The 19,752-nt window shown below is 49.7% G+C and overlaps 2 protein-coding genes across 7 annotated transcripts in view; both read right to left on the bottom strand.

The window, feature by feature from the left end:
• KIF2C (kinesin family member 2C) overlaps positions 1 to 7,715 on the bottom strand; it is a 31,618-nt gene extending 23,903 nt beyond the window's left edge. The window contains exons 1-4 of one of the 4 annotated variants that reach the window (XM_074266120.1): positions 7,021 to 7,715; positions 6,012 to 6,106; positions 3,543 to 3,650; positions 3,402 to 3,450 (exon numbers count right to left, since the gene is read on the bottom strand). In XM_074266120.1, the coding sequence (XP_074122221.1) occupies positions 3,402 to 3,450; positions 3,543 to 3,650; positions 6,012 to 6,106; positions 7,021 to 7,084 (316 nt within the window). In that variant the 5' untranslated portion in view covers positions 7,085 to 7,715. Of the gene's footprint in view, positions 1 to 3,401; positions 3,451 to 3,542; positions 3,651 to 6,011; positions 6,107 to 6,764; positions 6,946 to 7,020 lie in introns of those variants that run through there. The other 3 variants (XM_074266122.1, XM_074266123.1, XM_074266121.1) reach the window with 3 other exon arrangements.
• Positions 7,716 to 12,239: 4,524 nt separating this feature from the next.
• Positions 12,240 to 19,752, bottom strand: part of ARMH1 (armadillo like helical domain containing 1) — a 42,685-nt gene continuing 35,172 nt past the window's right edge. For 2 of the 3 annotated variants that reach the window (XM_074266126.1, XM_074266124.1), the window contains 6 exons: positions 15,454 to 15,576; positions 15,296 to 15,368; positions 13,405 to 13,534; positions 13,142 to 13,219; positions 12,669 to 12,750; positions 12,240 to 12,583 (listed from right to left, as the gene is read on the bottom strand). In XM_074266126.1, the coding sequence (XP_074122227.1) occupies positions 12,468 to 12,583; positions 12,669 to 12,750; positions 13,142 to 13,219; positions 13,405 to 13,534; positions 15,296 to 15,368; positions 15,454 to 15,576 (602 nt within the window). In that variant the 3' untranslated portion in view covers positions 12,240 to 12,467. The remainder of the gene's footprint in view (positions 12,584 to 12,668; positions 12,751 to 13,141; positions 13,220 to 13,404; positions 13,535 to 15,295; positions 15,369 to 15,453; positions 15,577 to 19,752) is intronic. The other variant, XM_074266125.1, reaches the window with a different exon arrangement.

Genomic DNA, 19,752 nt, shown 5'->3' on the forward strand with positions numbered 1-19,752 from the left:
AATCTGGATCACAACATAAGTTTTTTCACCTTTTCTTTTGTTACAGAGCTAGAAAAAAATAACACAATTCTTCTAGAAGAAATTCAAAAATACCAAAGGAATCATTGTAGAAAAATGTGAAGAAAAAAGGTGGCAGTACCTAGCAGTATTAGATTTCAAACTTATCACAACAATCTAGTACTACTATATACCTCTCAGATTGGCTAAACTGACAGGAAAAGGGGATGGAGGGGATGTGGGAGAATTCTAATGCATTGTTGGTAGAGCTGTGAACTGATCCAACCATTCTGGGGAACAATTTGGAACAACGCCCAAAGGGCTATCAAATGGTACATATGTGTTGCTTGCCTTTTGTTTTCTATTTCATTTTTTTCCCTTTTTGATCAGATTTTTCTTGTGCAGTGTGACAAATGTGGAAATATGAATAGAAGAATTGAACATGTTTAACCTAAGTAGGATTGCTTGCTTTCTAGGAGAGAGGGTGGGGGAAGAGAGGGAGAAAAATTTGGAACACAAAGTTTTGCAAGGGTGAATATTTCATGTTTTGAAAATAAAAAACTACCAAAAAAAGAAAAAAAGAGTACACTAAATCCAAGTACAGAAACAAGCAGCAAACATGTAAACTGAGAACAATCACAAACTACAGCTTAATCCTTTGTTGGAAGCAGGTACCTTTGGGCCAAATTGAGGGGATGTCAAAGACAAGCTGAGAAAAATAGCAGGATGAGATGATACGGGAGAAGCCAGTCAGACTTCATTAGGATGAGAAGGTTGGGATATGGCCCTTTGGACTGCCCTCAAAGACTTCAAGTGATTAGAGCTGGATCCTAAAAATACTAGACATGATTTCTGGAAAAAAAAAAAAAAAAGATCCCAATTGGCAGTTTGATGTAATGGATAAACAGCTTTGGAGTCAGGACCACCTGGTTTTAAGCTCTGCTTCTAACACAAACCTCCTGGGCTTTCAGGCAAATCTCCCTAGTCTACAGTGCAGATTGGTGCCAATCTGCCTTAGCAGAGGAAGTTTGCTCACTTCCAACTAGCTCTCTACACCAGCAGAATAAAATCTGGTCCAAACCAAAATTAGTCTAGAGACTTCAACCAAAATTTCATGGAGAAAGGGAATGTCATTGTAGAACTCGGCAGGCTAAAAAGGGGGAAGGCAAGGGAGTCAAATCCTCAACATAATGATGTTGAATCTTGACAAATTATTTAAGGGACAGATGAGGAGAATTTAGAAAGAGAAGCAGTAACAGTTACTAAGCAGGGAGTCATTAGGAAAGAAAACGGATTTCTTTTATTGATTGGTTACCAGGGTCAGCAGATCAAGTGAAAATGGTAGACAAAGAATTACCCAAATCTCTGCCAGGAATGGTAAGATAGGAACAAAACGTTTACATAGGTTGATAAGTTTGTAATCATCAGTGGATCACTGTCCAACAAGAGAGAAGTCTTCAGATAGGAGTCTAGCACCAATTCACTACCCTGTTCTAGTCAACATTGTTAGCAGTGACTTAGAGGAAGACATAGATGCTTGTTAAATTTTGCAGATCACACAAAAGTTGAGGAAATAGCCAGTGCTAGTGAGATAAAGCCAAGATCCAAAGATAAAAGTTCCCAAAGGAACCTTCAAAAATACAAGATAAGGGAGGTGGGGATTATGCATGTGAATGGGATGATAAAATGCCAAGAGCCAAGTTCTTTAATGCACTAAGAGCAGAGCTCTCAGTAGAGGAGAAGGTGGGGCAGTAGATAAAGCACAGATCCTAGAGTCAGGAGACTGGAGTTTAAATCTGGCCTCAGATATTTAACACTTCCTAACCCCAACTGCCTAGCACTTGGGTGCACAAATGAAGTAACTGAGGTTGAAGTGGCCAAGGCAGATGTATAGGAAATGGGTTTCCCTGAGAAGTGCAGTGCCCCACATCATGGGATGTAGGTCTCTGGGTCAACACTAGAGGACCAGTCAACCAGTCAGGAGGGTTACAGAAAGGATTGACCTAGGGAAGCCCTGGGCTGTCTTTCAGTGTGAGACCCTACAATTTCCTCAACTAGCAGCATATCCTCCCCAAAGGAGCCTGATGACACGTATCTCATAACTGTTCCCAATGTCCACTTACTGTGGAGTAAGATGATCTATGGTAGGTCAGAAATGAGAAATGTTTGGAGACTGAAGATTTTACTGGGGAATTCCCACCACCAAAAAATATATATTTCAACTAGTCAATGGGATTCAATAGATTAGCAAATGCCATGGCCCCAGAGTACAGGAATGCCAGGCAGGAGGATGGGAATCCATGACTAACCACTCGGTCATACAACCTCTCTGAAGGCTTTACAACCTGAATCTCCAGACTAACAGAGAGCCTAAAGCACCAGACAGGGCCCAAGTCTTCTTGGGCTGGGGGGAACACAGGCATTTCTTACAATCCTTTGAAATCTCCCCATGACAATCGATGCTGTCCCCACAGAGTGCTTTTAGCACACTGCCACATCAGCTACGCCCCATGGAACCAAAATGACAAGGCTTCTAAATTCTATAATCCCCACCCCCCCCAAGAAAACCCAGTTCTCAAGATTTTCATTCCTTTCTGTTAACACCATTTTTTTCAGGTGGCTGTGAACAGTATTCTCTGGTCATAAAGATGTTAATAGTAAGAATCCATGACAATATGGTCAACAGACACATTTAGAAATACATCACACTCCCCAGCCTGACCTTCTGCCTGGAGGGAGCCTGCTATACCGCCATACTCCAACAACCCAGGCACAGAGAGACATTTAGAAAGCAGAGATGATGCTGAGCAATGAGAAGAGCAGAGTGGCACTAGCACAGTGGGTCAGGGCCAGACACTACCCCCTCCTTCCCTGCTCCCCAAAGGCCGGTTCTTTTGTTCTCCTCAAAGTAAAGGCTTGCTCTCCTAACCTCCACCTTGGCTCTCTGGCTTCCCTGAAGACTCAGTTGGAGCGGCCCCTCCCCCAAGAGGCCTTTCCCAAGCCCTTGCTTGGCAGTGATCTATCTAGGACGGACTGAGTGATTGGTGGTATGTCCCCCATGAGAATGTAAGCTCTAGGAGGACAGGCCCGTTTCTGCTGTAGCCCCAGCGCCGGGCTCTCCTGAAGGCATTAATCTTTCTTTGAGGCCAGTCAAAGGGAGTGGAGCCCAGAGTTTGTTGTTAGGCAGTAAGGGGTCTCCAGTGAACACACTGGGTTCCTAGTCAGAGAACGATCACAAGGACTTTCCTGCCAGGGACAGAGGATCCAACGCTGTCCATGCAGAAGCCACCACCCCACAGTGGTTGACGGGCAGGAGGGGAAGCAACTAGTAAGCGGCGGCTCCAGTGCCAGGCCTGAGAGGAGCTGCCCAGCACACACCTGTTTCGGGCGCTCTGTTTGTTTACCTTCTTTGGGAGCAGGGATTTTGGAGAGGGTTGATCGGCGCTTTTGTTTCTGGGGAGAAAAAAAAAACACAAGGAGGAGCTAGAGGTGTTGGCTGTTCCCCGCTGAGCCCCTCGCCTTTCCTCTCTCTATGGGTGACCTACCTGGACAGTGACATTCTCCTGCAGAGGAAGGCTGTCCTTGGGGTGGACAGGGAGAGGAGACAGCTGCAAAAGTTCTGGGTTGATGGCCGCCACGTCCTCAAAGTCAATCTGCAAGGAGCAAGCAGTCATTTAGGGTACGGCACAGCTCCCATCCAGGCTGGAAGCCCGAGCTGCCCAGAGATTTCCACTAAGCTCACTGCTAACAGATGCAAGCTGCTGTTCTTCAGCATGAAGTTAGAAAAGTGGCTGGGGGAACTTTCTGAATGGCCGCCCAAGGGCAGACATCTGTGCTCACAATAAACATGACTGCACAAACGGTAGGCAGCTGGCTAGCAGACTAAGGCCACACAGCTTCCCTAGCATGCTGGGTCAACCCCGCTCCTTCCCAGGGACTTGCTGCGCTCCCCAAGCACTGATGCAGGCCCTGATAGCAGCCCTTGGGTCTTCTCAGTGGTCAAGCAGCTCAAAGCGTCCCAAAAGCGAGCTGGCCTGCTGAATGCCTTGAAAACTCGGCTCGACGCTCCCGACAGCAGGGTATGCTGGCACTTGGCAGCGCGCCCCCAACACTGGTGGGCTGGGCCATGCATGTGTAGCACCGGACCGTTTCTCTGCAGTCACCTGAGCCCTCCTGCAGCGAGGTCACAATCCCAGGCCCTGGGAGAGCCCCAGTACATCTGTCCGCATGACATCACAGGGGGTTCAAAAAGCCACACTTAGCCTAACTTAAGGAACCTAAACACAGTACATTTCAAAGTGCAAACAGCCAAGTCCTGTCTCACCCAACGGGGAGACTCTCCTTCCTAGACACCAAAGCCCTGCCAGCCCTTCAAGACAGTCAGTGTTCACAGGGCCTGGCATAGGAGGATGTACCCGGGGGCGGGGGAGGGGGAGAAGTAAAAAGAAGACACTATGCCAGGCCTTTAATTGCTTCCAGGCTAGCTGAGGAGCTGCCACTAAGACCTGCATCCACAATGCTACCGGGGCCATCAGGTGCCTCCTCCCTCCAGTCCCTCAGCCACATGGGACAACACAGAATTAATCTCAGAAGACAAAGCAGGTTTGGCCAGATCGGGGAAGCTCTTGAATTGCCAGGGAAGGAGTTTGAACTGAATTCTATGTACAAAAAGGAGCTACCGAAGGCACAAAAGCTCTCTTCAAGCTCCCGCCAGTGGTCACCTGTTCTTTGCTTCTGACTCCCACAACAGGGGAGGAATCTGCCTCAAGAGTTCCTCAAATCACTTTCCGGATGCCTCGGTCCTCTTAGAAAACAAGGACAAATGACAACAGCTTCTCCTGAACATTAACTATGGAACTGCCAAGCACTCCCCCGTGGCCAGGAGACATCTAGGCTCCCAGACAGAAGCATAGCTCACTAGATAAAACTACAAAGCAGTGGCCTTCTCAAAGCCCCGCAGACACCAGTGTGCCCAAGTCCTACACCGCCACTGCCGCCCTCTCTTCCTGAGAATCCTGCTAACCCCAAGGCCCCCACTAGTCTTCCTTCAGACCTCCTCCTCCTGCAGCATCCTCCGTGATTTTCTTCTATTCCCCCTTAACATCCTTCCTCCCCTCTGGAGACCGGTACCAGCCCTCTGATAAGGCTGGCGCACTCCCCTTAGCAGCCTACGTGGAGGGAGTCCTCTCCCTGCCCCCGTATTCTTCTTCACCAAACGCCACATCATATGACAACAAAGACTACTGCACAGCCTCCGTCTAAGCCTGGACTCAGGCTAGACTTTGCCGCCTTCTAGCCCCCCCCATCCCTCAGACCCAGAACAAAGGCTTGTCACTTCATGAAAGCTAGTCCTACTCTCTAATGTTTTTTAATTCATTTAAAAAAAGAAAAGGGATCACCAAGGACCCCAGTTGTACTGAAAGCACCCACTAGCAGATGTTAAGCAGCACATCCATGGCCCAGGAGAGGAGCCCACAGTTAGAGGGTCCCTCGGGGGGTAGGTGCCCTTTCATGCCTGCCATGCCCCCCTCCCCCTCCCTCCAGACTTTTACTAAAAACTGGCAAATTTTCAGTCCTTTACGTTTCCTGTAACCACAATTATCCTTCTCTTTAAATCACAGACTGACGCAGGTCTCGTATCTCTGCGCTGAGGGGGGTAGTAGAGGGGAAACGCGTGTGCGCCGGGTGACAGTCCCATCCAGCCCCTCCCCTGAAGCCGGCGCTGCGCCTCCTGCCCCGTTCTCCACGGGTACCTCCCCTCGGTGCCCCTCCGGCGCGTGTTCTCGGCTGGGACAAGGGCGCGGGTCCGAGCCCGCGAGGGGTGTGGCCCCGGGCCTGCCTGCTATATAAACCACTCGGGTTCGGCCACTGGGCTGTAGCACCGGTCCCTTTTATGGGGTGATTTCTGCTGTCTGCAGAGCACACGGAGGCAGGGGATGAAAAAGATCATTAGGCCCGAGTCAGACGGCCACAGACGGGCCCTGGGGAGGAACGAGTCAGCGCTGCCCACTCACCTCTTTGCCCTTGGTAGAGCCACCTTCTGCCCATTCCACTGAGACAGAGGATCTCTCCAGATTTACTGTCATGACATTGGCGCTATGAATCAAGCCTACAAGGAAAGGGAGACGCAGCGTAAGGAAGGGCCACCGCCCCCTCTGTGGGTCCCGGGGCTAGCGGCGTTGCCCTCGCAGAGGGGGAGCGGGCCAAGAAGCTCAGAGCTCTTTCTTCTCAGGGCACAGAACTGGAGCTGGTGGGCCTCCGCGGCGACCACTGCAGGGCAAGAGCTGCCCCGCTCCTCCCTGACTCCCAAGCCATCTCTGCCCATCCTGCACAGGACTTCTGGGAGCGGACGAACCCCTCGCACAAGATCCAGCCCTGGGCCGTGGCCACAGGCCGTGCCAGCCGGCACTCTGACCCGCAGGCCCCACAGACAATGTGCTCACACTCTGGTCACAATGGCTCCGGGCAGGCAAGGGGATGGGTCCCAGCCCCCTGACAGCACAGGCAAGAGAGTCCACTGCCCAAAGCCAACCCCCCCCCATGGCCCCTGTAAGAAGGGCCCAAGGAAGGCCTTCCCTTTGCCATGACCCTGGGTAACAAGGAGGCCCCTCTCCCAGGAGACCCCAGGCTGAGCCCAAGGCCCATTCACACCATCTGGAGTAATCGCCTCCTCCCCTCCCCTTCTTTTCCCTTCCTCCTCCCTCTCTTCCTCCTCCTCCTCTTTTGGGCCCCTTCCCACTCTTCCCCCCACAGATGGCACCACTGGCCTGGGAAGGATGGGAATGAACTCTTGGAGGGGAGATCCAGACCTCAGGGGAGGGGGTGCCCCATCCATGACAGCTTAAATGCCCGCCCCCCAAATCCACCGGAAGGTGCCAGAGTCCCGGCCATGGCCGCCACCTCCTCGCCCAACCAGCCCCACGCCAGCTGCCCCCACGCCCCCAGCCCACTAGTCCATGCCCCACCCCACCCACAAGCCACGCCCACGTGCAATACAAGCCCCGCCCTGCCCCGCCCCCTCACCGTTGCTTCTCTGGATCTTGATGGCAAGGCCGGGGAGCAGGCGGGCAAGCAGAGTAGCGTCCATGGCGAGCCCGCTGGGCGAGAGACAAGTCGGGCAGCGAAGGGGGTTCGGGGTCGGGCAAGCTTCCAGGTAGCAGCGGCTGAGACGATAGCAGTAGGGATGGCCGCCGTCGCGTTCAAGTCTAGCCTGTACCAACCGCCGCCGTTTAAATCCCGCGCGCCTGCGTCCTGCGTCTGCGTCTGCGTCTACACGTTTCCGCCCCTTGTCACGATGCGCCGCGCCGCGCCGCGCCTTCTGGGAAATGTAGTTCTGCCGCAGCCCCAGCTTTCTCTCCGCTTCCGGGCTCTACGTCCCTTAAGTCCCCACCCTCAGCCCGCAGTGACCACAGTGCGCCGCCTCCCTCCTAGGCTGAGTCCACGTGAGTCAGGAATTGGAGTTGTAGACATTAGTTTATTAAAGCTCGTGTGTTCCCGGGGATGTAGAGAGCAGGTGCAGAAACAGCACCGGCCCCTAGGGGGAGACCGAGGCTGCCTGGAGGAGGCGGCCTGGGAGTTCCCCGCGGACTCGGGCTACGAGATCCCAGCCATCTGAGAGCCTCTGCTGGGAGGGGCTGTTAGCGGGGAGCGCCCTGCCGCGACCCCCATGTCCGGGCCTGCCGGCTGGGAGCTGCCTGTGCTGTTTCCCAACCATTCCTGTGCTTACAGATCCATGAGTGTGTTATAAATGACGTGGCCGCTGGCGAGCAGGGTGAAATCCACGAGGGGGGAGGGGTGGGAGCCTCCGAATTGTGGTTGGTCATTGTCTCGATCTGAGTTCTTTCCCTGTCTCTCTTGTCTCTCTGATTCTGTCTGTTTCTCCCTCCCTTCCCCCTCCCCACTTTCTCCCCCCCCACTTTCTCCCTCCCCCCCACTTTCTCCCTCCCCCCCCACTTTCTCCCTCCCTTCCCCCCCACTTTCTTCCTCCCTTCCCCTCCCCACTTTCTCTCTCCCTTCCCCCTCCCCATTTTCTCCCTCTCTTCCCCCCTCCCCACTTTCTTCCTCCCTTCCCCTCCCCACTTTCTCTCTCCCTTCCCCCTCCCCATTTTCTCCCTCTCTTCCCCCCTCCCCACTTTCTCTCTCCCTTCCCCCTCCCCATTTTCTCCCTCTCTTCCCCCCTCCCCACTTTCTTCCTCCCTTCCCCCTCCCCACTTTCTCTCTCCCTTCCCCCTCCCCACTTTCTCCCTCTCTTTCCCCCTCCCCACTTTCTCTCTCCCTTCCCTCTCCCCATTTTCTCCCTCTCTTCCCCCCTCCCCACTTTCTTCCTCCCTTCCCCCTCCCCACTTTCTCTCTCCCTTCCCCCTCCCCACTTTCTCCCTCTCTTTCCCCCTCCCCACTTTCTCTCTCCCTTCCCCCTCCCCATTTTCTCCCTCTCTTCCCCCCTCCCCACTTTCTCCCTCTTTCCCCCTCCCCACTTTCTCTCTCCCTTCCCCCTCCCCACTTTCTCCCTCTCTTTCCCCCTCCCCACTTTCTCTCTCCCTTCCCCCTCCCCATTTTCTCCCTCTCTTCCCCCCTCCCCACTTTCTCCCTCCCTTCCCCCTCCCCACTTTCTCCCTCTCTTCCCACTCCCCACTTTCTCCCTCCCTTCCTCCTCCCCACTTTCTCTCTCCCTTCCCCCTCCCCACTTTCTCCTTCTCTTTCCCCTCCCCACTTTCTCCTTCTCTTTCCCACTCCCCACTTTCTCCCTCCCTTCCCCCCTCCCCACTTTCTCTCTCCCTTCCCCCCCACTTTCTCTCTCCCTTCCCCCTCCCCACTTTCTCTCTCCCTAACCCCCTCCCCACTTTCTCCCTCTTTCCCACTCCCCACTTTCTCTCTCCCTTCCCCCTCCCCACTTTCTCTCTCCCTAACCCCCTCCCCACTTTCTCCCTCTTTCCCACTCCCCACTTTCTCTCTCCCTTCCCCCTCCCCACTTTCTCTCTCCCTTTCCCACTCCCCACTTTCTCTCTCCCTTCCCCCTCCCCACTTTCTCTCCTTTCCCCCTCCTCATTCTTTTTCTCCCCACTCATCTGTTTCTCCTCCCCTCTTCTCTCTTTCCCCTCTCCTCTTTTTCCTCTTTCTGTTTCTCTCTCGTTTTGTTTTTGCCTCTGTCTCTCTCCCACCCCTTCCTTCTCCCTTCCCCTTCTATATTTGCATTATGTATATATGGACGTACATATACCCACATATTTTTTATTTTCTTTCCATGTGCCAAGATCCATGATTGTGCCCTCCCCCCCACAAAAACCAAGGGCTGTTACACACGTGTATAATCAATGGCAGCAAATTTCCACATTGACCATACCCTAAAAAGTGTTTCTTTCAGTCTGCTCCCTGAATCCTTCCTCTGTAGGGGCCAGGCAGCAGAACTTGTGCTGACAAATGTCCACTTCGTGCTGGAGAAGCGATGGCTTCGGAGTGAGAACGAGACTGTAAGAAATGCTGTTTGACCATAAATGTTTACAACGGGGATTATTTTTTTCTTTTTTTCCCAGCGACCCCATGGAGATCAAGGTGAAGAAAGTGGGAGGAAAGGAACGATCTTTGTAAAAAATAAAATTTAATTTAAAAAAATTAAAAGGATTCAAACAGATCTCAGCAGGCTAAAACATCAAACTCAATTGAATAATGTGAAAGTCAGTTGAGAAAAATGTGAAATCTTACACTCAGTTTTTGAAAACCAACCACACATTGCTCTTGGGGCATCCTGGCCCGTCATTACGCTGATAGGAGTCTAGCACAAGGCCTTCTATCACATTTATGTGCTATCCTTTATTCATTCATCCCTCAATTGAAGGGCACCTCCCAGATTCTCATTATTTACTACTATAAACTTAGGGTACTTGTTTAATGTTTTGCTTAATCTCTGTCTCCATTAATTATCCCTTCCCAATGGATTTCTCTTGTTTACTCTGTAGAGTGAAATTTAGTTCTTTACCCAACTATGTGTGCACATTCCTCTTTTGACCAATTCAGAGGACAGTGACTTTCAGATATCAGCCACTCCCCTGCCCCCTTCTAATTTGTGGAGATGTCTACTTGTGCTTCTTGACTATGTAAAATAATCTTTTTTGTTCCCCCTCCAGGCTCCAATATTATGTGATCCCAATTGTGACTCGTTGGTACTTGAATTCTTTCTTTCTGGTTATTTGCAGTATTTTTCTCTTGACCTGAAATCCCTGCCTTTTAGCAGTAATATTCTTGGGAGTTTTGTGGGATTTCTTTCAGGAAGTAATTTTTGGATTTTTTAAATTTCTAATTTGCTCTCTGGTTCAAAAATATCTGGGCAGTTTCTTTGTAGGATTTCTTGAACTATATCTAGGCTTTTGTTATTTTCTTTTGTTTATGGCTTTCAAGTAATTTAGTCATTCTTTTTTGAATTTCCATTTTAATTTTTAACTTTTTATTTTCAAAATATATGCAGTTTTAAAACATTCGCCCTTGCAAAACCTTGTGTTCCAAACTTTTTCCTCCCTCCCTTCCCTCTACCCTCTCTCTTAGACAGCAAGTATTCCAATTTAGATTAAACTTGTGCACTTCTTCTATACATATTTCCACAATTATCAGGCTGCAGAAGAAAAATCAGATCAAAAGAGGGGGAAATGAGAAAAAAAAGCAAGCAAACAACAGAAAAGGTGAAAATACTAAGTTGTGATCCACATTTTCAGTCCCCACAATTCTCTTTATGGATGCAGCTGACTCCATCACAAGTCTATTGGAATTTATTCAGTGATTCTTAAATGCTCTTTCCTCAATCGGTTTTTCAGATCAGTTGTTTTTCCTATGAAATTTTCTTCCATGTTTTCAGTCTTTTGACTTTATTTTTTGATGGCTTGGGGAGTCATTAGCTTCCACTTGGCCAAATCTAATTTTCAAGGACTTTTCTTTGATAAAGTTTTATACTTCCTTTTTAAGCTGTTAATTCTCTTTCATATCTTTCCTAGCTCTTGTCTCTTCTCTCATTCTTCTATTCTCTTTTGTTTTTTTAAATCTTTTTTAGGAAATCTTTTTTAGGACCTTTAACTCTTATTTTCATTATTCTAGGAATTCTTTTTGGACTTGTTCTGAGCTGCATTTATATTTGAGGAGATGTGTATTTTTTTTTTTAAGAGTCATTCTCTATGTCTTGAACACCCCTGTCACTACAGTAGCTCTTTATGGTCAGGTCAGGTTCTTTTTTTGTTTCCTCATTCTTGTAGTCTCTGTGTCTTTGGACTTTTAGGCTTTGCATGCTTGTGGATCGGATAGCTGCCCTGAGGTCCTTTCCTCTTAAATCCTTTTGCTTGAGATTGGGGGCCTGTATACTTTGAGTAATATCAGTCATGTGATTTTTACAGTTCCCCTTCTCTAAGCTCTGTGCAAGTTCCTGACCCATGTTTAGATCTATCAGCTTGTTTATAATTGGAAGTTTCAGTTGACTACTCCTAGACTCAGCTACTATTGGCCTTCAGGGAAGTTCCCCTTCAGTCTGAGATGCTGCTTCTAGGCTCAGAGCCACAAAATTAGTTTCCTCCATTGAACTTACTCCTTCCTCAGTATACAGCTGGGGCCAATGCTTGCTTTCATTCCAGGTCCACACCATGCACACTCGGGACCTGATCTCCTCCCTCATGTCCTAACAACTTTCATCTCCTGAAGCTGCCCTGGGCTGGAAAAATGACTCGCTGTAACTTCTTCTTTGGCTGTTCCCTTCAACATTCAGTCTGATGCATTTTCTATTTCTTTGCTGAAAAGGTGTGAGGGAAGAGCTGCACTCTAATGCTTCCTCTCACCCTGCCATCTTGACCACCTCAGGCCTAATGTTTTGGTTGGGCTTTTTTTTTTTTTTTTTGGTTTTGTTTTGTTTTGTTTTTAACTCTGAAGGGAGGAACTTGGGTCTTAGGGAAGGGAGATATTACCCCGGTATAGTAAGGGGAGCATTCCAGAAACTTCCCAAGTTCCAGTCTCTGAAGGCTGTACCATAAATCTTGGTTTCCCTAGTTTCCTTTGAGTCCCAGCTAAACCCCCACCTTCTCCAGGAAGCCTTTCCCAATCCCTCTTAATTCTGTGCCTTTCCTCTAAGGTTCAGTCACCCAGATGTTTAAGATGAGCAAGTAGGGAAAGGGAAAGAATTCTAAGCTCAGAGGGCAAGACTGTTGCATCTGATCCTTGTCCAGACTGGCAGGGACTGGTGAGTGGGAATATGGATACCCCACAAAATGCGCACACACCGAGAAAGGACACTGTTTATTGGCCTGGGCTCCACTCATTGGGCTCACATTCCTCAGAAACATAGAGGTTGGCGGGCAGCCATGGAACCCCAGGATGGGGAGCCTCCCCTCCTGACATCCTCATGGCTGCTTCCACACCTCTTTGGCCTCAGGAGCCTCCTCTTTCCCCACTCTAGCGGGCAGCCACTGGCAGGGGTGAGGGGCACTGGCCAGAGGTGGGCCATTTCAGAGGAACTTCATTTGCTTTTCACTCTCCTTAGCCACCTCCTCTTCTTTCTTGTCATCTTCTTCCCCAGACTTGGGGGCGTCGAAGTCCTTCCAGGCACTCGGGGAGACGAAGACTGTAAGTCAGAGGCAGGTGTGAGTCCCCGGGCCGCACTCCCATCCCAGCTGAATCCCCTTCCCGAACTTCCAGTTTTCTCTCACCGAAAGGGATGTTGACATTGTTGGAGGCCAGGATGTCGGCCTGGATGCTGTCCATATTCAAGTACAAGTCCTCCACGTGGTCCTGGGAAATGGTGTTAAACTTTGGGGATGGGGACAAGGGCACTGTGGGGAAGGGCCCTGCCCCTGGACCCGACCTTCGGGGAAGCTCCCATCAGGATTGGGCTGCCGGGGGCCATGATGTCACTGGTCCAGCTGAGAAACCGACAGTGGGTCCCTGAAGCACTGAGTGCACTAGCCCAAGAGCATGGAGATGCTCAGGTTCCAGCACAGCCTCCTGAGGAGGCGCAGAGGTGGCTGTAGAGCCAACTAGAGGCCTATCAAGGAAATGCAACGGCTGAGGCTGGGCCCAGGCCAGGGGAACAAAGCCTAGAGGAGCCTAAGTAAGCCCAGGGGTGGCTGGCCCTGAGCTTCTGGAGGATGGGGGAGGGGGGCAGTGTAGGGGGGAAGATCACCATGAAAAGCTGAAACAGGGTATCCCCCATGGCCTTGTGCACATGCTCCTCCACTATGGGGAACGTCTGGACAAAGTACTGCAGAGAAAGAGAAGCGAATGGAGGCAGATGCTGGGCATGATCTCAGCCTCCTCCCCAAGTACCAGTCTCAGGGTTCCCTCTCCACACCCCTCTCCTCCAGGTACCAATCCCAGGGTTCCTTCTCCAGGACTTTCTCCCCCAGCTCCAGCCCTTCCCTGAAGCCCTTGCCCCCCCCCCCACACCTCCAGGGTGAGGCTGGCCAGCCGCTGGCTGTTGCTGTGGTCCCGGTTGCCCATGGCGAACATCAGATTACTGACCACCTGCAGGGACAACAGCTCCTCTGCCACCGACATGGAATTCCGAGATATGATCCTGTGGGAAGGGCCCCAGTGAGCAGAGCAAGCCTGGGGGGGGGAGAGATCTCGGGGCGCAAGGCCAAGGGGGTGGGGTCGGCTCGGCCAGCGCCCTTTCCAGGCCCAGGGGCTCCCGAGTCGGACTGCAGCTGGCCCCAAGAGGCCAGGCTAGGCCAAGACATTTGAAACCCCTTCTGGGGGTCAGGAGCTAAGCTCTGGGGATTCAAAGGTAGGTCCCGCCCTGGAGGGGTGCACAAGCTAATGGGGGAGGTGGCAGGAGCAGAATTCTGCTGACAGGATGGGTAGGAGATGGTCTCAGAGGAAAGGCACCTGACTAAGGGATTAGGACTGGAAGGAAAATGGGGAAGCTAGGAGGTAGATCTAAGGAGGGAGGACACTCCAGGCAGGGGGCCCAGCCAGAGAAAACACCCAGAGTTGGGAAGTGTGGAGTTTGTGGAGGACCTGAGTTCAAATCTGGCCTCAGACACTTACTAGCTATGTGACCCTGGCCAACTCACTTAACTCTGATTGCCTCAAAAAAAAAAAAAAAAAGTCAGGAGCCAGGAGGCCAGTGTCACTGGGTCACACTGTTCATCCTGGGGAGTGAAGTATAGGAAGACTGGAGGGATAGGAAGGGGCCAGGTTATGGAAGGTTCTCAAATCAAATTTAGGATTTGAATATTGCTCCTGAAGGTGATAGAGAACCCCTGGAATTGATTGGAGAGTGTGTGTCAGAGACAGAGACAGAGAGACTGAGGTTTAGAAGGATCGCTCTGACAGCTGAGAGGGAGGGGCCGGGCAAGTCTGTCTGAGAGCCGTCAGTGTAGAGAGGACTGAGCTCATGGGAGCCAAGACATCCAGATAAAGTGGCAGAGAGGGAGAAGAGGGCCCAGCCCCAGGCCTAAGGGAGAGCCAGAGTTAGAGGGCTGGTCTGGAGTAGGATCCACAAAAGGAGACTGAGAAGGAGTGGTGGGGGGGGAGAGGAGGGAGGGGGCAACCAAGAGAGGAAGAGTTTCCTGAAAAATTAAAGAGGTGGGATTATCCAGGAGAAGGGATCCTCAGTGTCACTAGGAGGGCAATCGAATTCTAAAATCTGGGGTTAAGGAAGAGGAGTTTGGCCAAGTCACCCAGAGTCCTGCCCTGGAGCTTTGGCGGATTGGGGAGCCCTGTCCTGTCCTACTTTCCAAGATAAGCTCATACAACTCTGTTCACTTCCTGCTCCCCAACAAGTCTGTCCTCTCCCGCCTTGGTGCATTTGCTCAGGCTGCTTCTCAGGCCTGGTCCCTTACTCCTCTTCACCATCTGCTCTGCCATGAGGCTTAAGAGCTGCCTGGGAGGAGTCCAGTCCCCTTCCCTGCTCAAAATGTTGGGGGCGGATGGCAGGGAGGGTTGACCCAAGAGCCAGACCAAGCTGGAAGTTGCCTTGCTGATGAGGACTCTGGCCCCAGTCATCCCTCCCAACCCCCACCATGGTCATCTGTAGGCATATATTTTATGGAACTTGTGCCCAGAGTCAATCTCTACCCCAACTCCACCAAGCTAAGAGGAAGGCTGTGGAGGCTAAGCCAAGGTTTGCGATGGTATTGGGGAAAGGGTTGGGGCCGGACAGACCACCTCTGAGGCAGGCCCAGAATATTGGTGGGGGCAAAAGGCCACAGCAAAGCTCAGGCCATTTCCTTCTTTCCCCTGCTTGAAGCCCTCCTTCCTACCATGGGGGGGGGCTGATGTTTGGGAGGTGTCTTAATTTCAAGGATACTAGGGGGTGTTAAAGGGGACTTACCCAATGGTCTTAGCGGCTGCAGCTTGCTGCAGAAACACAGGAAGGTGTCCAGAGACCTGAAATACTGCTGGATCTGCAGAAGGGAGGAAGGGAAAGCAGGGATGGACGCTGGGTGAGTGACAAAAATTGTTGGGGGCTGCCTAGGAGGCCCCACTCACCTTCTAAGACCTTGGGCTGAAGCTTGGCGGTGTCTTTGGCTGATGGTCTCAGGAGCCCCACCAGCCCTGTAAGCAGGGCAGTCCGGACGTCAGTGTTGATGAGGTCCTTGATCAGCTCGATGGCTACATGGGTAGGGGCACAGGAAAGGAAGGATCTCAAAGCTCTGATCCCAAAGGCAAAACCTCCCTTCCTGGAGCCTGCCCCTGCCTGGCTCCTGGGTCACCAGGCATATTAGGGGCCCAGCACTCACCAGGCTTCCCCAAATTCAGAAAACTTTTCCCTGTGCCGATCTAGCTACTTGGCCCCTCTTCTCCCCAGGGCTCCCAACTACAGCTCAGGAGAACAAAAGGGGCCTCTGATCCCTTTGACTTTTTTTTTTTAATTTAATTTTTTATTTTTACAAAAATTTTATGCATAGGTAATTTTCCAGCATTGACAATTGCAAAACCTTTTGTTTCAACATTTCCCCTCCTTCCCTCCCTCCCCCAGATGGCAGGTTGGCCAATACATGTTAAATATGTGAAAGTATAAGTTAAATACAATATACGTATTCATGTTTAAACAGTTGCTTTGCTGTAGAAAAAGAATCAGACTTTGAAATAGCACAATTAGCCTGTGAAGGAAATCAGAAATGCAGGCAGACAAAAATAGAGGGATTGGGAATTCTATGTAGTGGTTCATAGTCATTTCCCAGAGTTCTTTGTCTGGGTGTAGCTGGTTCAGTTCATTCCTGGTCTATTGGAGCTGATTTGGTTCATCTCATTGTTGGAGAGGGCTACGTCTGTCAGAATTGATCATCATATAGTATTGTTGTTGAAGTATACAATGATCTGGTCCTGCTCATTTCCCTCAGCATCAGTTTCTGTCAGTCTCTCCAGGCCTCTCTGAGATCATCCTGCTGGTCATTTCTTGCAGAGCAATAATATTCCATAACATTCATATACCACAATTTATTCAGCCATTCTCCAATTGATGGGCATCCACTTAGTTTCCAGTTTCTGGCCATTTCTTCAGTGGTTTGTGTATGGGTTGGACTGGAAATCCTAATTTGGACCTTCTGTTATTGGCTGATCCTGCATCAGTCCCAAGCTGCGCATCCACTCTGGGTAGTCCCTTGCATAGACTCTGAATCATCAGGCGCCACAGTGCAATGAAAGTGCAGAGCGGAGTGCTCTTGGGGCTGGCAGAGGATGCCTGGATGTCTTATGCTCTGACAGAACTTTATTTTTCTTATCCACAACATTTCCTAAGGGGACATAGTAAACCTCTGAAACCTATGAAGCATTCCCCCCTTAAATCTAAGGTTCCTTCTGAAATATACTCAAGAAGTAAACAAGCATTTTTAAAGTACCCAATATGTGCCAGGTATGTATTAGGCATGTGCTAAGCCTTTCCAAGAATTACCTCAATTTGATTCTCACAACAACTCTGGGAGGTAAGTAATAGTATTACCCCCATTTTGAAGTTGAGAAACTGAGGCAGACTTATATTGCCCAGGATCACAGAGCTAGTGCCCAAGACATTTGAATTCAGGTCTTCCTGACTCCAGACCCAACACGCTAACTACTGAGCTATCTAGCTGCCCACTCAGGTTCCACAGGCAAAGTGGGCTTAAACTTGGAGTTCAATGGCCAGGGCCCATGCTCCTCGAAGCTACTTCCTCTTCCAGGTGGCTTTCCATCTGGATGTGTGTGTCTGTTCCCTGCTAGATGTAATATGTCTGACTGGGCCACAATGTCACTTCCAAAGTTATTTGGCCTATTTGGGAGGGTGAAAAGCTAGGAGGAGAAAAAAAAAAAAATAGGGAGAAAATCCTTCCTCCCTGTTCCTGGAAGGGAAAAAATCCCTCCTCCCCCTTCCTGGAAGAGGTCTCCACAAGCACCTCCAAGCTTGCTAAGATTTTGAATCTCCAACTCACTCAGCTATTAAAGCCATCAGAGTTTCTCTCTTCATCCCTAGGCAATTGGGGTTAAATGACTTGCCCAGGGTCATACAGCTAGGACATGTTAAATGTCTGAGTCCAGATTTGAAGTCACATTTGAACTTGGATCCTCCTGATTTCAAGGCTGGTGCTCTATCCACTTCACCACCCAGCTGTCCCAAAGTTTGAAGTTCTTAAAGCCATGGCAAGCATTTTAGCACCTCATTAGCATTCTCTAACTCCATTCTTTGTTTTAAGCGACTCCATCAATGAAAGTATCTCATAAGCTTGAAAAATGTTAAGCCCGCAAACACCCTGAAGGTGAAGGGAGCTGAAGGTCCTGGCCAGTTAATTCCCTGCATGATTCAAAGAGAGCAGCAGTTCTTGAGCAGAAAGGGTAGCTAGCTAGCCTATCCCCTCTACCACCTGCGCCAGCTACTGAACTTCCCATCCATTGCTATGTTCACTCTATCTGGATGCCAGGAGCATACATGGGAGAGGCGTTGGACTATCTGGGCAGCTCCAGACCAAAATTAGGGGGAGTTTTCTGGAGTTGGCCATGGGAGTACCAAACAAGTCATTGGCCAGGCGCCGAGTATCATGGTGAGCTACTTGAGGGCAGCTAAATGGCACAGTAGATAGAACCCAGCAGTTGGGTCAGGAAGGCCTGAGTTCAAATCCCACCTGAAGTGCCAGCTGTGGGCAAACCAGGTAAGCTCTGCTTGCCCCAGGTCCCTCATTTATCAAAGAAGGATAATAGCGCCTCCCAGAGGCGAGTGAGGACAAAATGGATAAAAGAAACAAAGGGCTTTGCAAACCTTAAAGTGTCATATAAAGACTATCATTAACGATTCTATGCTTTTCTTAGTATTCCCAGCACTTAGCACCGTGTCTGGTGGGGCCATAGTGCATGGAGCACTAGACCTGGACTCAGGAAAGCTCGGATCTTCCTGGGTTCAAATCTGGCCTCCGATGCTCACTAGCTGTGTGATCCTGGAAAAGTCACTTAATCCTGTAAAACAAACCGGAAAAGGAAATGGCAAACCAATCTAGTATCTTTGCCAAGAAGACTAGGACATGACTGAAAGATGACTAAAAAACAATAAATGCTTCTTGACTTTGAGTCAGAGAACACTCCATCATTCTGTTGGTTCTCAGCAAGGTCTCTATTCTTTTGGCCAAACAAGGAACAAGATGGAGGAAGCCTTTAAATCTCACTTGGCCTTGACCAGGAGCACTTGAGTCCACGGCTTCTGAGCTAACCCTCTTTCAGCTACTTTCATTTTCAATGTTTTAAGTGCCTTTAACTGATAAACTGGGAGGGAAAACAAGGGGAAGGGAAGGGAGATTTTGTTTGGGGAGTTTATCCTTTATTTTAGGCTTTAAACACAGAGCCCCAAGGGCAGACCAAGTACTTATTGAGAATGGACAACTGGTGGTGGGTGAGCAGGTAGCTCTGGCCGGCCCTGTGTAAGCCAATGGGAATGAGGCAGTTGGAGCTTTGAGTGACACCTTGTGGCTTACACAGGTATAGCTACCTGAGCCACAACTGGGATTTGAGATTTGGAAGGAGCCTTGGCTTTCTTTATCTGGTTTAATCATCGTTATTTATTGGACAAGTAGTTCAAAGAGAGGAAACCCCTCACTCCTTGAGGCAGCACTTCCCACTTTGGGACAGTTTCATCCTTGGGAAATCTTTTCTGAATCCCGGCTTAACTTGGTGCTTTTTAATCCTTGAAGCCAACTCTCATGTTCCCCTCTAAGCTTGTTCACCAATTTTCACATGGCATACATTTAGGGCTCTTTGCCCTCCTGGCTTCCTTTTCTCCAGTTTGCAATAATTTTGACTTATATCCTTAAAAAAACAACCAAAGTCATTTCTCAATATGGTTCTCCTTTTAATCCTCCCTTGTTCCAAAGAAAAACTTGCCTCCAATCCTACCTGCAGACTGACATATATGAGACGGTCTGTGTAATATTCTGTCCCCATATTCCCCAATCTCTCCACCAAAGTTTTTTCTCAGGGAAAGAGATTTCCTTTAATCTGGAATCAAGATTGACCCTTTCAATGAGTTTCAGAGGTTGGCTACCTTTGTTGTCACTATCTATATTGTGGCAAGCACGATTGTCCTGGTTCTGTTGACTTTTTACTCTGTCGGTTTACACACGCTTCCCTGATTTCTCAGAATTCCTTACACCTGTCATTTCTCATAGTTCGGTGATATTTCCTTGTGGCAGGAACCACAGTTGTCTTAGTTGTTCCTCAATCATGGAGGATTGCATCTAGGTTTTTGCTATTACAAAGATTGTTATCATTCAAGTCATGTTATTACAATTTATTATCAAATAATGTATTGTAACATATTGTTAAAGTGTT

The sequence above is a fragment of the Sminthopsis crassicaudata genome, chromosome 4, assembly GCF_048593235.1.
Source record: "Sminthopsis crassicaudata isolate SCR6 chromosome 4, ASM4859323v1, whole genome shotgun sequence".
Lineage (NCBI taxonomy): Eukaryota > Metazoa > Chordata > Mammalia > Dasyuromorphia > Dasyuridae > Sminthopsis > Sminthopsis crassicaudata.